This window comes from Camelina sativa, chromosome 17 (assembly GCF_030686135.1).
Source record: "Camelina sativa cultivar CO46 ecotype springtype chromosome 17, ASM3068613v1".
In the NCBI taxonomy this organism is placed as follows: Eukaryota; Viridiplantae; Streptophyta; class Magnoliopsida; order Brassicales; family Brassicaceae; genus Camelina; species Camelina sativa.
Window position 1 is genome coordinate 29,235,957 of NC_141896.1, and position 14,279 is coordinate 29,250,235.

The following is a 14,279-nucleotide window of genomic DNA, read 5'->3' on the forward strand; positions in this document are numbered from 1 at the left end:
TACAATTATAACGAAATTATATGTCGGTTTGGGTTCACAAATGAGATAGTTAGGGTTTAGATTTTACAATTAAAACGAAATTAGATGGTTAGGATTTAGATTTTACAATTAAAACGAGACTATTTGTCAATTTGGGTTTACAACTAAACGTTATTTAGTTCAATATAACATGTAAAATATAAATATTACATGCTATTTTTAAAAATCACACCAAATCTTTCACTCTTTCTATCTAACAATAAAAAAAAAGGGTGATTGTGTCTTTTTACTCCAAAAAAACGTGAACCCTATGGTATTTACCTATAAAAAAATATTGTTGTAGTATTTTCTTTATTTTTCTTCATATTTGTGCTATCTACTAATATTATCCTATATGGAAAACAAAAAAAAATCACAAATAAGTGTATTTTAAGATTTCGTACACCCATGGCTTCTAACGTCGTGACTCGTGTCTAATTACATAAATTATCTAGCATATATATACGTTGTGACTCGTGTACATAAATTAAACTCAAAACATAGAGGATAAACGGACCATACCTTCTACTTACAAAACACCAAAACGAAACGTAGCCCGACTCGACTACAGTGTGGGTATATATGTGATTAGAGCCCTAATAACATAAATTAAAAAAAAAAAAAGAACAAAAGAAAAAAAAAAAACACTAAACCAAGAGTAACTAAGAAATATCGTTCATATGAGGGTTTCGTCGAAGCAAAAGTCAGGCCAATAAAGCGACGCAGCGTCACAGCCTTCAAAGCTTGAGCTGCTACTTGCATCCTCCGGATTGTTGTGAGGAAGCGAAGGCGTGAAATTTTTAGGGTTGTGGTCTATAAGAGAAGGGAGAACCCATGAAGATGGATCATCATGTTCATGCTCGTGATGATCAATTGGATGTTTGACCAAATTATCTATAAAGTGATCCTCACTATTCAAAGGTGTTTGGAGATTGAAAGGGACATGATCAAGAAGTGGGTCACCTTGTGATGGTAGCTCACTAGGCTGACTATTGTTTAAATGGTATTCTTGTTGTTGGAGTGGTTGGGTGGTTGGAGCATCATTTATAGAACCAATTGGAAATAAGCCTTGATTTTGATCGTTACCCTCAAGTTCAAGAGTGGGATCAAAACCCGGGGTTTGATCTTTATTCCAAGAGACCATGGAGTTTAAGAGGTCCATGGCATGGTTTTGATCGATATCGAGAATACTACTGGGGCTATTGTTGTTGTTGGTTAATGCAGCCGGAGAATTAAGCATGTATTGGAGATATTGTAGCTTGGCTAGTTGAGCAGCTTCAGCATGAATGGATGAGAATTGTGATGTTTGTTCAATGAGGTCTTTTAAGTTTGCTAAGGCTATGAGCTGAGGTAAGCTTGCGAAGAGGTCGGTTCTTGGCTGATGAGTCACGGGATCGATTCCCATTTGGATCAGTTTCTTCTTTAGATGTGTGTTCCAAAAGTTCTTGATTTCATTATCTGTACGTCCTTGCAAATGCGTCGCAATAGCAGACCATCTAGACATCATAACCAAACAATTAGTCATTCAAGTTACCATACAAATTTTAAAAATAAAAATACGAATATATGTTAAAAAAAAAAATTACTAACTTATTTCCAAGAATGGAATGGAGATGGAGAATTGTTTGCTCTTCTTCCGCTGAAAACTTGCCTCTTTTAATATCTGGTCTCAGATAATTTGTCCATCTCAGTCTACAACTCTTTCCACACCTATTCAAATCTGCAAAGAAAAATAAAAAGTTTCAAAACCATATGTACGAGTTTATATGAAAATGATTGATCGAGTTAAGAGACTATAGGGAAAGGAAGTAACCTGCGAGCTTGGGGAGGGCTCTCCAGCTTCCATGGCCATGTTTATGAATGTAATCAACAAGCTTTTGATCTTCTTCAGGTGTCCATGGCCCTTTCTTTAGACCATTCTCATCGCAGCAAGGCGACCTCCCCATCTCTCTCTGATTTGGTTGCCTTATCTCTTCTCTAAGACTACCAAAGCTTGAGGTTACGACTTGATATTTATATACAGTTTCGTGGAAGTTTGATGATAATTTGATAGAATATAATACTGATATATTATTCTTCGGCTGCTTTCTTTTTATGTATAATTTGTTTGACTACTGTTTTTTTTTTCCACGGGATTTTGGTATTCTCTTTATTAACTAATTAATTTCTTCGACAAAATCTATGTCGCCGTTTCTTTTTTGATACGGAAAAAAAACTACTTCTAGGCTTCTAGCTAACGATGAAGCCAATACATACCATGAACTGACGTATTTCTCATGCATTTTTTTAAAGCTCTCTACTGTTAGATAAGTACGTTTTCATAACTTAAAGGGAGACATTTCAATATATCATAAGTCTAATTCCACTTAAAGTTTTTTCGCTATATCGTTATGGATTATATATATAACAGAATTTGTATTTCTGGTTAGAAGACAGTTGTCCAAACATTCTAAATTAAGGGAAAAATGTTACTGAGATTTATGTGGTCATTTGGGCACAATATCCGTGAAGTGTCTCCCTTGTGGTAATGCGTTGTTTCTGGGGGTTTGGTAAATCAAATCTAAATAATATATACCCTTCTTCTTAGATGGATTAGATAAGCTATTTTTATTTATGGTATGTGGATCATTTAAATAAGACAAGACGAGCTAGCATGCATTGTGTAGTTTCTATAAAAAGTAGATGTATGTGTAGATGAACACATGCGTTTAAAAGTTGCAAGATTTATGGTTTATTTATAAATACGTTAAAGTCATACTTTTTTGTGTTTGGTATGAGCCATTATTTCAGAACTATACATCTTGGTTATGGAAGTTTCTTCTTTGTTTGTATAGAAGAAAAATCATTGATCTGACAAAAAAATTAACTATTACCAAATTGACAAATAAAATGGATGTATTGACGGAATATAATAACGAGTTGGTAACTGGGGCGGGGGGAAAGACCAAGGTGAACTTATTGGGAATTTTAGTAGTAACAAAAAGTCCATTAATAATGGTAAGTTTGGTCAACAAAGATGTGAAAGCCGAAACACAAAGGATTACGTGGTTGGATTAAAGGAACTTTTCCCATGCACGCAAGGCGACGATTATTGATTTGTCATCTAATGCATGGCTTCTTCTTACTCCACATTTCTACGTACCAACAATATATATATATATATATTATATATATATATATATATAAACCACCTGAATTCAGTATTTTTTTCTTTCAATTTTGGAAATGAATAAATTGTAATGGCTTAACTGGAGACGCACACATTTTTTTCTTTTTCTTTTTTAAAAACCTTTCAAGAAAAGGATGATCGATAAATTCAGTATACTCATGTTTTCAATTTTTTTCCGAGGTAGCAACCTTTTCTAATTGTAAAAGAAAATTTGATTTTCGGAGATGGCTCGTAGTATATTGACATATATGGTTTTACTAAATACACAACTTATTTTTTATTTTTTTTTTTTATTTTGTCAACAAAAGATCAGCTCAAACGAGCCAATTGAAGAAGAAATTATTTACATACAAGACATCATGCGGAGATGTGCGCGCATAGCTGCCAAACGATGCGTTTTTACATTTGCATTTTTAGGAATAAAATATAAAGAAAATGATGAAAATTCCTCCCTGTCAATCTGGATATCTTCAAGATAAGTCGAGAATGCCGGACAGTCATGTGGCGAAGACTCCATCTTCACCAGGTCTGAACAGTTTGAGTAGAAAGCCACGTCGCGGTAATCATGCCCGATTATACATCGCAGGGCCCAAATAAAAGCTTCGACTTCAGCATGCAAAGGTGAAAGGCTCCGCCGGAAATTAGAAGCTCCCATGTGTGGCGCTGGATCGTGGAGCTGGGTACAGAACCACCCTGCGCCTGCAAAAGCATCGTCCGCTTTCCAAGATCCATCAACGAAACAACGATAGCCTGAGAAGACATTGGGAAGGGAAGCTACATCCACCCTCAACCGAATGGGGTTAATAGAGGGACCTATTGGGGCTTCATCCTCACTCTCCTCCTGAGCCTGCTGCCATGTCACTGCCTCGCTTTCCGCTACCCGAATCACCTCCTCTGGCCGCTCATCGATATTCTCAAAAATACGGCCATTTTGCGCTTTCCATATATACCACAAAATCAACGGGAAGGCCGCCACCTGGGAGGCCGGACTCGTAGAACCCATTAAGAATCCATATTAGCATACACAGACTCCATCGGAAAAGAGTATGGTCCCATCGATACCTGAGACAAAGCCCAAACTTGACGTGCCGGTGGACAAAGAGACAACGCATGATTAACTGTTTCCTCATCGGCACCGCTACGAGCACATCTTAAATCACAAGCAATACCCCGCTTACCTAAATTATGTGAAACCGAGATACATCCTGACAGGACCTGCCACATAAAATGTTGAATTTTGCGTGGGCACCGAATCTTCCACACACCAGCTAAGAGATGGGTAATCTAAGGCCCACAACCAAGGGGCTGAAAAGGCACTAAAACCATCCTACGTGCCGTATGATATCCAGATTTAACCGTATACCGCCCATTCTTCGTAAAATGCCAACCGAGAGAATCTTCCTTCGGACAGCTACCTAAAGGTAAAGCCATTATCAAATCAACATCCCCAGGATCGAAACGCTCATGAAGCAAATCCATCCGCCATGTGTTTGTTTGACGATCAATTAAGTGTGAAATTTTGAGAGAAGGATCCTTTAACGGACCCTTGCTGATAGCTGGTCTCGGGAATTGTGCCGGTATCCAGGGATCCGTCCATATAGAGATGAAATCACCAGAACCAACATGTTTAATGAGTCCTTTGTTAACCAGAGAGCGAGCTGAGACAATACTCCTCCACCCATAGGAGGGAGAGTACGAACGTACCTGTTCCATGGGGTTCAATTTCTGATAATACCTACTTTTATTAAAGACCCTGACGAACAAAGAATCCGGAGCCTCAATCAACCGCCATAATTGCTTAGCCAACAAGGCAGAGTTAAAGTCATCCACGTTCCGAAAACCCAAACCACTCAACTGTTTACTACATTACAGTTTCTCCCAAGCAAACCAATGCATACCACCTGACCGACCATTTGTACTCCACCAAAAATTTGCCACTGCACTAGTTAGCTTTGATGTTATCGTTTTAGGTAGCCAAAACCAAGACATCACAAACGTTGGGACAGCGGTGGCGATTGACTTAATCATCACCTCCTTACCCCCTTGGAGAGCAGGGCAGTCTTTCCCTAACAAAAGAAAAAACTTTTGTTTTAGACCCACCTAAACTCTCAGGTAGCCCCAGATAGGAGCCCATACCACCCAAGGTTGTTATTTCAAGGACCCCCTGCAGCTCCATCCTTATATCCTCAGCAACCGTGTGCCCAAACTGAATAGAAGACTTTGCAAAATTAATTTGCTGGCCCGAGACAGACTCATACTTCCGCAGAATTTCCAAAACTACCTCGCATTGTGCTCTATCAACCTTGCAAAAAAAGAGGCTATTATCCGCAAACAACAGGTGAGTAATTGGCGGATATTGATTGGCCACCTTTATCCCTGTAATCCGCTTATCCTCCTCTGCTTTCCTAATATTCGCTATTAAAACCTCAATACACAAAATAAAAAGATAAAGAGACAACGGGTCTCCCTGACGTAAACCCCTCTCCGGGATTATCAAGCCATTAGGTTGACCATTAAGGAGAACTCTATACTCAACCAAGCTAACACAAAACATAATCCACCCTATCCATTTCTCCTTAAACCCCATCTTACGAAGCAACCTCTCAATAAACCCCCACTCTACCCTATCATATGCTTTACTCATATCTGTTTTAATTGCCATAAACTTCCCTTTACATGACGGATTAGTCCGTAAACCATGAAACATCTCCTGAGCAATCAATATATTATCCGATATCAATCGTCCGGGAACAAAAGCCGATTGAGTTTCCAAAATAAGCCCTGGTAAAACCGTCTTAAGTCGTTGGCACATGATCTTTGAAATAATCTTATATCCCACATTGCACAAACTAATAGGGCGCAACTCTGTCATCCGGGTAGGCTTTGCCACCTTAGGAATAAGACAGATGTGTGTTCTATTTAATTCCTTATCAAAAACTCCTTCCTCAAAGAAACCATTGACCAATGCTAAAAGGTATGTTTTAACAACTCCCCAGGCCTTCTGAAAAAACAAAGCTGTCATCCCATTCGGACCAGGAGCTTTATCCGGATGCATCATAAACAAAGCTGCACGAACCTCAGCCTCCGTGGCTGGGGCCGTTAGCCGTGCATTGACCTCGTCCGTAATAACAGTTTGAACCTCACATAAAACCTCATCAAAATTTGTCGGATTAATCGTTGTGAACAGATCCGCAAAATACGACACTGCTATATTACAAATATCCTCATCCTCCATAGACCAGACCTCGTTTTTGTCAAAAAGACCTGTAATCCGATTACGGGCCCGTCACTGCTTTGTTTGCGCATGGAAATATTTGGAATTTTTATCCCCCACTTGCATCCACCTATTCCGACTTTTTAAGTACCAATATACCTCCTCATCCCGATAAGCCTCTCTTAAACGAGCATGTAATTCGGAGATGACATTGATGGACGTCGCATCATCCGCTTGAGCCACATCCAGTTGGCATTTCAAATCCTCTATGGTGTCCCTACCAAACGGAGCTTGCAATTTACGCTACCAAGATATAGCCCGCCGACAACTCACAATTTTATCCACGAAAGTGGAAGAACCCTGATCATGTCCCCCATCCCATCCCACCGAGATTGCATCCATCAAACCTTCCTTCCCAACCCAACGGCGGTCGAACAGAAAACTCTGCTGCCCTCGCGGTCTTTTTGCGCCTATATTAATCACAAGAGGCTTATGATCAGAGGCAATCATAGGTAAATATTCTGTGACTGTATCAGGAAATAACTCATGCCAATCCTTGTTACCTAACGCCCTATCCAACCGACATTGAATTGGTTTTTTATCCCGCTAGCTCCGCCAAGACAAACAATCACCAAGATAGGGAAATTCCAAGAAACCACAATCTTGAATCATTCCATTAAAGGAGAGAAACGAAGAAGCATGACGAAGCTTGCCCCCTCTTTTCTCATGATTACCAGTTAATTCGTTAAAGTCACCCACAACGAACCAAGGAGATGACCTAGATATCCCAATCCGCAATAAGCGTTCCCACACCATATCCTGATTCTTGGGTACCGGATCGCCATAAACAAACGTTAAATAAATTATCCGTCCTTTATAAACCGCTTCAACATCAATTAACCGATTTGACTCAAATAAGACTGAAACATGAAATCCTCTTGATTGTAAAAGAGGGCCAAACCCCCCCGTCACTGCTTTGTTTGCGCATGGAAATATTTGGAATTTTTATCCCCCACTTGCATCCACCTATTCCGACTTTTTAAGTACCAATATACCTCCTCATCCCGATAAGCCTCTCTTAAACGAGCATGTAATTCGGAGATGACATTGATGGACGTCGCATCATCCGCTTGAGCCACATCCAGTTGGCATTTCAAATCCTCTATGGTGTCCCTACCAAACGGAGCTTGCAATTTACGCTACCAAGATATAGCCCGCCGACAACTCACAATTTTATCTACGAAAGTGGAAGAACCCTGATCATGTCCCCCATCCCATCCCACCGAGATTGCATCCATCAAACCTTCCTTCCCAACCCAACGGCGGTCGAACAGAAAACTCTGCTGCCCTCGCGGTCTTTTTGCGCCTATATTAATCACAAGAGGCTTATGATCAGAGGCAATCATAGGTAAATATTCTGTGACTGTATCAGGAAATAACTCATGCCAATCCTTGTTACCTAACGCCCTATCCAACCGACATTGAATTGGTTTTTTATCCCGCTAGCTCCGCCAAGACAAACAATCACCAAGATAGGGAAATTCCAAGAAACCACAATCTTGAATCATTCCATTAAAGGAGAGAAACGAAGAAGCATGACGAAGCTTGCCCCCTCTTTTCTCATGATTACCAGTTAATTCGTTAAAGTCACCCACAACGAACCAAGGAGATGACCTAGATATCCCAATCCGCAATAAGCGTTCCCACACCATATCCTGATTCTTGGGTACCGGATCGCCATAAACAAACGTTAAATAAATTATCCGTCCTTTATAAACCGCTTCAACATCAATTAACCGATTTGACTCAAATAAGACCGAAACATGAAATCCTCTTGATTGTAAAAGAGGGCCAAACCCCCCCCCCCCCCCCCCCCAACCATTAGGATCAACTGTTGTCAAATTTTTGTAACCAAAGTGACCGACAAATTTTTCCAAAAAAACACGAGGTTGTTTGGTTTCCACTAAAAAAAATAAAAAATCTGGCCGATGTGTAGTCCATAGATCCCGCAGATTCCCACTAGTTGCCTTGTTGCCGATGCCTTGAAAATTCCAACTCACAATATTCATGGAGGGAAGATCGAGAGCTGTGATAAAGAACCACATAAATTCACCTCCCCATCCTTTGAGAAGATAAACAAATGGAAATAATACCCGAGGCAGACCCCAACCTCTAAAACAAACAATAATAAGATAGAACCCACTAAAAGTTGAGAAACCCAAATATTAATTTCTTCTTCTAGAACGTACACCAATTGGGCACATATGGGAACAGAAGCCCAAGACATTCCAAACTCACTAACCAGCGTGAATACGAGTGAAATCATTATTAAGAAATAACCAAGGAAGAACTAAGAAGCAGCCCCGGGGTACCGTGGTACAACTCAAACGAACTAATAATAGGCTACGATTCAATCGAACAAGGACAAGAACCAGAGATACGAGAAACGAGCCAGTAAAGTTTTATTACTATTTGGAAAAGATGATTACATCCATGACCAGTGAAACCAGTACAGACGAACCCAATAAAAGCAAACAGAAACGAAAAACAAAAGCAAACCAACGAGACATCCGTTGTGTAATTATTCCATACATGAAAAAGAGTTAAAAACAAAAAAAACGAAGGGAGAGCAGGACAAATCCTGTTTCTAAACGAGAAACCAGAACGGAGGGGGATTAAAAGGAACCTCAACCCCTTGCCAGCCCGTGTAGTCTAACCACATTAGTCAGCCGCAGATCTTGGAGGCTTCCCCCCTTGGACAGGACCTGCTTTTCCTTGCAGCCCGACCCCCTTAGAAACAGCCTTCTTGCGCGGTGATGTTAAAGCATACATGTTCCCCTTCTTCGTGCTAGCCCCATGCAGCACACCTTTAGATTTAACCAACCGAGCCCGTGGTGGTGGAACCTCAGCCGAACCTTCCCCTCCCTGAACAATACGCTCTGAGTCACCCACTCCAGCAACAATACTAGTCTCCTCGTGTATGCCTTGACCAGGCAATGCGACATCATGACTACCATTCTCCTCAAACATCACCCCTTCCTCCACTAATAGAATTTCTTCCTCAGATGTCTCCTCTGTTTCGACCCTAGTTTCTTCAATAATATGAGGCATAAAATCCAGGTTCTGGCTAGTAGGAAGAGGAAATTCCTGGTCCAAAAGATCGCTCAGCGCATCTGAGAACAGGACATCCTGCTGCACCAACTCCATGGAGTCAGAACCTGTTGCACTCAAGACGCCAGGATCTGGGAATAAATTCTTGCGTACCCTCTTATCCTCCCCCTGTTCTACATCCCCCTGCTCCCAAGAAAGCATCGAGCATCTTCTGCTCATTCTCAGAGAAATGATGCCCAACCTTCCCATCGTGTAACTGGTTGATCCCAACACCCGAAATAGCTACTTGAGAGCCTAAACCCTGATCCACCGGAGGTGCATCCTTCATTACTACCTGCTCCCTAGGATGGAATTCCCTTCTACTCTTCTTCGACTTATTACCAAAACCTTGTTTGTGCTGATGATTGATGGCCTGAGAACCGCTTGCACCCTGCCCACCTCCTGCAGGATAGCCTTGGTGGATAACCCCTGTGTTTTCCCGAGGCGCACCAGAACCCGTCCCAGGGTTAACACCATTAGTCGTGGCACCCTTATAGCTCTGGAGTTTATCCTCATGTCGAGGATCAGAACCCCCAGGCATCTGTTGCTTCCCATTATTACCAAATAAAGGGCATCGTGATATGTCATGACACAGACTATGACACCTCCTACAGTAGCCATACAAGCGCTCATACCGCAAATACACAGATGTCTCCTCTCCACTATGGAATTTCACTGAGGCGTCGAAGACCAATGGTTTAAAACCATCCAAACACACCTTAACCCAACCAGTGTCTAGATCAACCTCCTCGACCTCACCTAAATCAGCTCCTATGCTTCGGAACGTCTCATAAGCCTAGAAGTGCAACGGCACGCCTAACACACGGACCCAAAACTTAATGATATAAGGATACCTTTGATCCACCACCGGCTCCCAACGGACCAGAGAGAGCATCCAATGGTCAAAATGATAAGGCTCCATCTGTAAAACCTCCTGGATGTCCTCTTCCTGATCAAAATCAAACTGAAAGCGCCCCAAACCCAGATCGGCACCCACCACCCTCTCCTCAATCTTCCAAATCTTAGGAAGCATGAAAAGCAGCGCCTTCATGTCCTGCATTGCATGATTCATACATCTACCAATGAGAGTCTTGGAATACCTTTCAATCAACGTGGTGTTGTCAAACCGTGGCACCTTGATTTTCATCTTGCCACCAGTCCCCGAGGAACTCCCAGTAGACACCTGATTAGTCAATAACCCACTTTGAGACATAGCTTTCGAAACGACCCAAAAAGACCAAGAAATGAAACAAAAACAACAATCCCGAGAACACTCAATGGAAGCCTGAAAGAGAAAGAAAGAAGAAATAAACATGCTCAATGAGAGATGAATGCAAACCATAGACCTGGGAACCCTTATATATCCATTTGCAGAATCGCAGACCCAATCAACACTTAATGTCACGGTCAACAAAGGAAATGCCAACCCACGATACTCCCAACCGATATTTCCAGATTCGCAAAAATCAGACACTGTGGGTAACCAAAAAAAGACACAGTAGTATCCCTTAGATATCTCGTAACCAGCCTCCAAATCCCCTTAATCATTGCAAAACGCCTCCAGTTCATTTGGATCCGATTTGAGAAAAGCAAGCCGCAATCAACGCCGGACGAAATCCAGTCTCAATAACATCTTAGATCAGCTTCATCATCCATCCTCCCTCCCCATGAATCCGAGAAATTAGCCAAATCGAGAGCAGATCTCACAGAAAACAACAATCCGAAATCCACCACCTTCAGCCTCAGATCCGAAGGATCAAAACCATTAAAACCAGATAAAAACAAATCAAATCTCAAGACGAGATTCCCCTTCATTAACCCGAAAACGAATCAAGAAACCAAATCAGAACCGGAACCTTAGACAACCCATCACCATCGCTACGAGAGAGAGCTTTTCTCAAATACACAACTTAATTAGTTGAATTTTAGTGTAGTCCACGGAAAAGTTACAAATTAAAATATGGGATTTTTTCTTTAAATTGAAGTACACAAATATGGCTGTTATATACTTATCCTCCATATCATATTAATTGATGTTTTAGGGAAAACAAGAGTAAAGTTAATCCAATGAGTATTTGAAGTTAGACAAACAAGGGGACAACACAAGCCACAGACACACACTAACATGATTTATATAAGATGATGTGCAAGTGACTCTCTTTTTAAAATAGTATGTGTGTGTTTTTGTTACACTAAATAGTTAGATTAGGATCGATCAACTTAAGCTTGAAGTGTTTGGTATAGGAGCCCAGTTGGTGCAGCAAACTCTCCAAAATCTGCACTACTTTCCATCTATAATAGAGACATCAAGCATTTACACACTGTTTAGTTTCCATATCTACGTCTTTTTTGTTTACTACTATCTTACGTCACAAAATTTTGAATAAATTATGTTTTCCAACGATACAATACTTTTTGATTATAACTTATAATTTCTTTTTTAATTAGCTAACTGCAATAGTGAAATGTTTTGCCAAAGATAACACATCAAAGAAGTATATTATCAGCCATTTTTTACATGCGGGCTGGGTCATGTACAAAAACTTTAGGAAATTGAATGTATATGTATTTTAAATGATAAATAATAAAAAAAAACTTAACGTGACACTTCAAGCTTAAAAACGACAAGACGATTTGATATTACAACATTCTCTTTCTCAGTTTGCTTTTCATGTATTGTTAAGAAAAGTTCAGATATAAAGTATCAATCCTCACGCGGTTGCTTGAGAAGTTTATTCATCAAACATTTGTCTCGACGTTTGTTGTTTTTATCCGAATTTTTCATAATTTGTGCTTCAAATAGTATACATAATTAATCTATATTTTTTTTAATTAGATTTATCTTGTACTGTGGAAAAATGTACGTTAAAGAAGAAGCTCCGCTATATCGTCTTACACAAGTCAGAGACTGTTGTAAGTTTTGTTAAATGATTCTATATTTCTATACTTTGAATGTGATAAGATCGTACGTGCATGTATTTTCTTTAACATTTAACATTTTTTTCTCCGAATAGTATTTGAAATTCATATCATATATAGTATATATATTAATACACATCCTGTCCTCATACACTATCTACAACTTAATTAGAAGACGGTCAATGAGTAAACAAAAATGTCAGTTTCGTGAGCGTCGATTCTGTGTCGGGAGGGTGTATATTTTTACACATCTTATAATACTAAGTAATTACTAACTATGTAATCCTTAATAAATAAAATAAATAAATATTAAGGTGAAAGAAAAAAAAAAAATAACTGAAATGGTTGATGGAGAAATCGTACTTGTCAAGGGTCAGCTAAACAACTGAATTGCTTGTACTGTTAAGTTTTCAACTAAAACATAATGTAACTTAAAAGACTATTGTAATTAAACTTTATATATATAATTAAAAAATCGAGAAAGACTTTTGGGAGGACATGAAACTGGCGAGAGGTTCAGCGACGATATTGTATCTCTCTATGTTCACCAAAGTCTTACTCAAAAGATCTCCCCCTTCGGTCCTCAATGTATCTCCTCTTCTTTGACTTACAACTATTTTGAAGATTATAATTACAAAAGTTTGTTGAAACATTTTCAAAAATACCTCTTTTTCTGTGTCACTTTATAAAAATACTTTTGTATATTATCTATTTTCAAAAAAATTCTTCTTATGTATAAAATAACTTAATTTTTAGCCCTAAATTCCAAATACTAAATCACAATATCTAAAAACGATAACCTAAATGTAAAATAGAGAACTCAAACTTAGAAAAAATTCTAAAAATTAATTTAACATATTGTAATTGTGTAAAAGAGGGTAAAAATGAAAATGTTCAAAAAAGAGTATTTTTGAAAAATGGTATCCTAAAAGTTTCTAACACATTCTCAATTTATTTTGTAAGGTTATAATAACAAATAGAGTGAATTTAAAATTAAAAATCTATAGTAGACTTTTATTCATATATTTTCTTGCTTCATATTTTTATAGGTTTATATATGAATTTAAATTTTCAAGTTTTTTCATAATTCCCTTAAATAAAAAAAATATTGCTTCCCCCACCATTATGTACATATATTAAAGTATACATTCTATATAGTTATATTATTTGAGAATTTTTAAGAAATGCTCTTTTCAAAAATATCACTTTTAGCTGTCCATTTTCAAAAAAATCTCTTATTAAATTTGAAAAACTTATAAACTTTTATACAATTGAGAAGGTATTTCTTGACACTAAATACTACTTGGAAATTCGATCCAAGCTCTTGTAAGGTTTTAAATGGTTTTTAAAAGGTTTTACAAGATAATTTAACAAACTTTTAAAAGTTTTTATAAGATTTAAAAATTATTTATTCAGATTTATAGAATATTTGTAACAATTTAATACACGTATAAAAGTAGTTTGTGTGTGCTACTGTGCTTTTATAGGATTACACACTTGTTTTAATATATTTCAAACTTTTAGAAGTATTTTGGATAAAGTTTTTTTTTAAATGGGCATTTTTGAGAAGTGGTATGGGAAAAGAGGCATTTTTGAAATTCTCCCTATATTACATCACATGATTAATCTTATTCTTATACAATACTAGGTTTTGAACCCACGCTATGCGTGGGTTTATTTGATTTATTTTGATAAAAATTATATATGATTGATGACGGTAATGAAATATTATTTTACACAAAACTTTAATAATAGTAAAAAATTAAATTTCATATACATAATTTTTAAAAATATAAAAATCAGTTGTGT

The 14,279-nt window shown here is 38.4% G+C and overlaps 3 protein-coding genes across 4 annotated transcripts; all 3 read right to left on the bottom strand.

Moving 5' to 3' along the window:
* Positions 1 to 456: 456 nt before the first annotated feature.
* On the bottom strand, positions 457 to 2,002 carry LOC104757822 (transcription factor MYB93). Its single transcript, XM_010480611.2, has 3 exons — positions 1,832 to 2,002; positions 1,609 to 1,738; positions 457 to 1,514 (listed from the first exon to the last, which is right to left on the bottom strand). Exons 1-3 carry the CDS (start codon positions 1,962 to 1,964, stop codon positions 695 to 697), a joined length of 1,083 nt encoding a protein of 360 aa, XP_010478913.1. The 5' UTR covers positions 1,965 to 2,002; the 3' UTR covers positions 457 to 694.
* A 1,542-nt stretch (positions 2,003 to 3,544) lies between these two features.
* Positions 3,545 to 8,113, bottom strand: LOC147924468 (uncharacterized). The gene is made up of 11 exons (XM_087496796.1): positions 7,924 to 8,113; positions 7,685 to 7,824; positions 7,457 to 7,600; positions 6,809 to 6,871; positions 6,561 to 6,704; positions 5,324 to 6,431; positions 5,058 to 5,253; positions 4,511 to 4,940; positions 4,250 to 4,402; positions 3,678 to 4,163; positions 3,545 to 3,568 (listed from the first exon to the last, which is right to left on the bottom strand). Exons 1-11 carry the CDS (start codon positions 8,111 to 8,113, stop codon positions 3,545 to 3,547), a joined length of 3,078 nt encoding a protein of 1,025 aa, XP_087352922.1.
* A 726-nt stretch (positions 8,114 to 8,839) lies between these two features.
* LOC104757821 (uncharacterized) lies at positions 8,840 to 11,834 on the bottom strand. Of its 2 annotated transcripts, none has more exons than XM_010480609.3 (2): positions 10,898 to 11,834; positions 8,840 to 10,734 (listed from the first exon to the last, which is right to left on the bottom strand). In XM_010480609.3, exon 2 carries the CDS (start codon positions 9,759 to 9,761, stop codon positions 9,123 to 9,125), a length of 639 nt encoding a protein of 212 aa, XP_010478911.1. In that variant the 5' UTR covers positions 9,762 to 10,734; positions 10,898 to 11,834; the 3' UTR covers positions 8,840 to 9,122. The 2 variants fall into 2 exon arrangements, with proteins under 2 accessions (XP_010478911.1, XP_010478912.1); XM_010480610.3 differs by having other exon boundaries at positions 10,891 to 11,653.
* Positions 11,835 to 14,279: the final 2,445 nt, after the last annotated feature.

Bases quoted from the DNA above. Each gene is read 5' to 3' on its own strand.
- LOC147924468 (XM_087496796.1), bottom strand. From the start codon at position 8,113: ATGGTGTGGGAACGCTTATTGCGGATTGGGATATCTAGGTCATCTCCT. The intron at 6,432-6,560 runs GTATATTGGTAC...GACAAAAACGAG, and splicing joins AGGCTTATCGGGATGAGGAG to GTCTGGTCTATGGAGGATGA. The intron at 4,941-5,057 runs GTAATGTAGTAA...TTTGTTCGTCAG, and splicing joins TGGTTTGCTTGGGAGAAACT to GGTCTTTAATAAAAGTAGGT.
- LOC104757822 (XM_010480611.2), bottom strand. From the start codon at position 1,964: ATGGGGAGGTCGCCTTGCTGCGATGAGAATGGTCTAAAGAAAGGGCCA. The intron at 1,739-1,831 runs GTTACTTCCTTT...TTTTCTTTGCAG, and splicing joins AGCCCTCCCCAAGCTCGCAG to ATTTGAATAGGTGTGGAAAG. The intron at 1,515-1,608 runs GTTAGTAATTTT...TATGATGTCTAG, and splicing joins CATTCCATTCTTGGAAATAA to ATGGTCTGCTATTGCGACGC.
- LOC104757821 (XM_010480609.3), bottom strand. From the start codon at position 9,761: ATGGGAAGGTTGGGCATCATTTCTCTGAGAATGAGCAGAAGATGCTCG.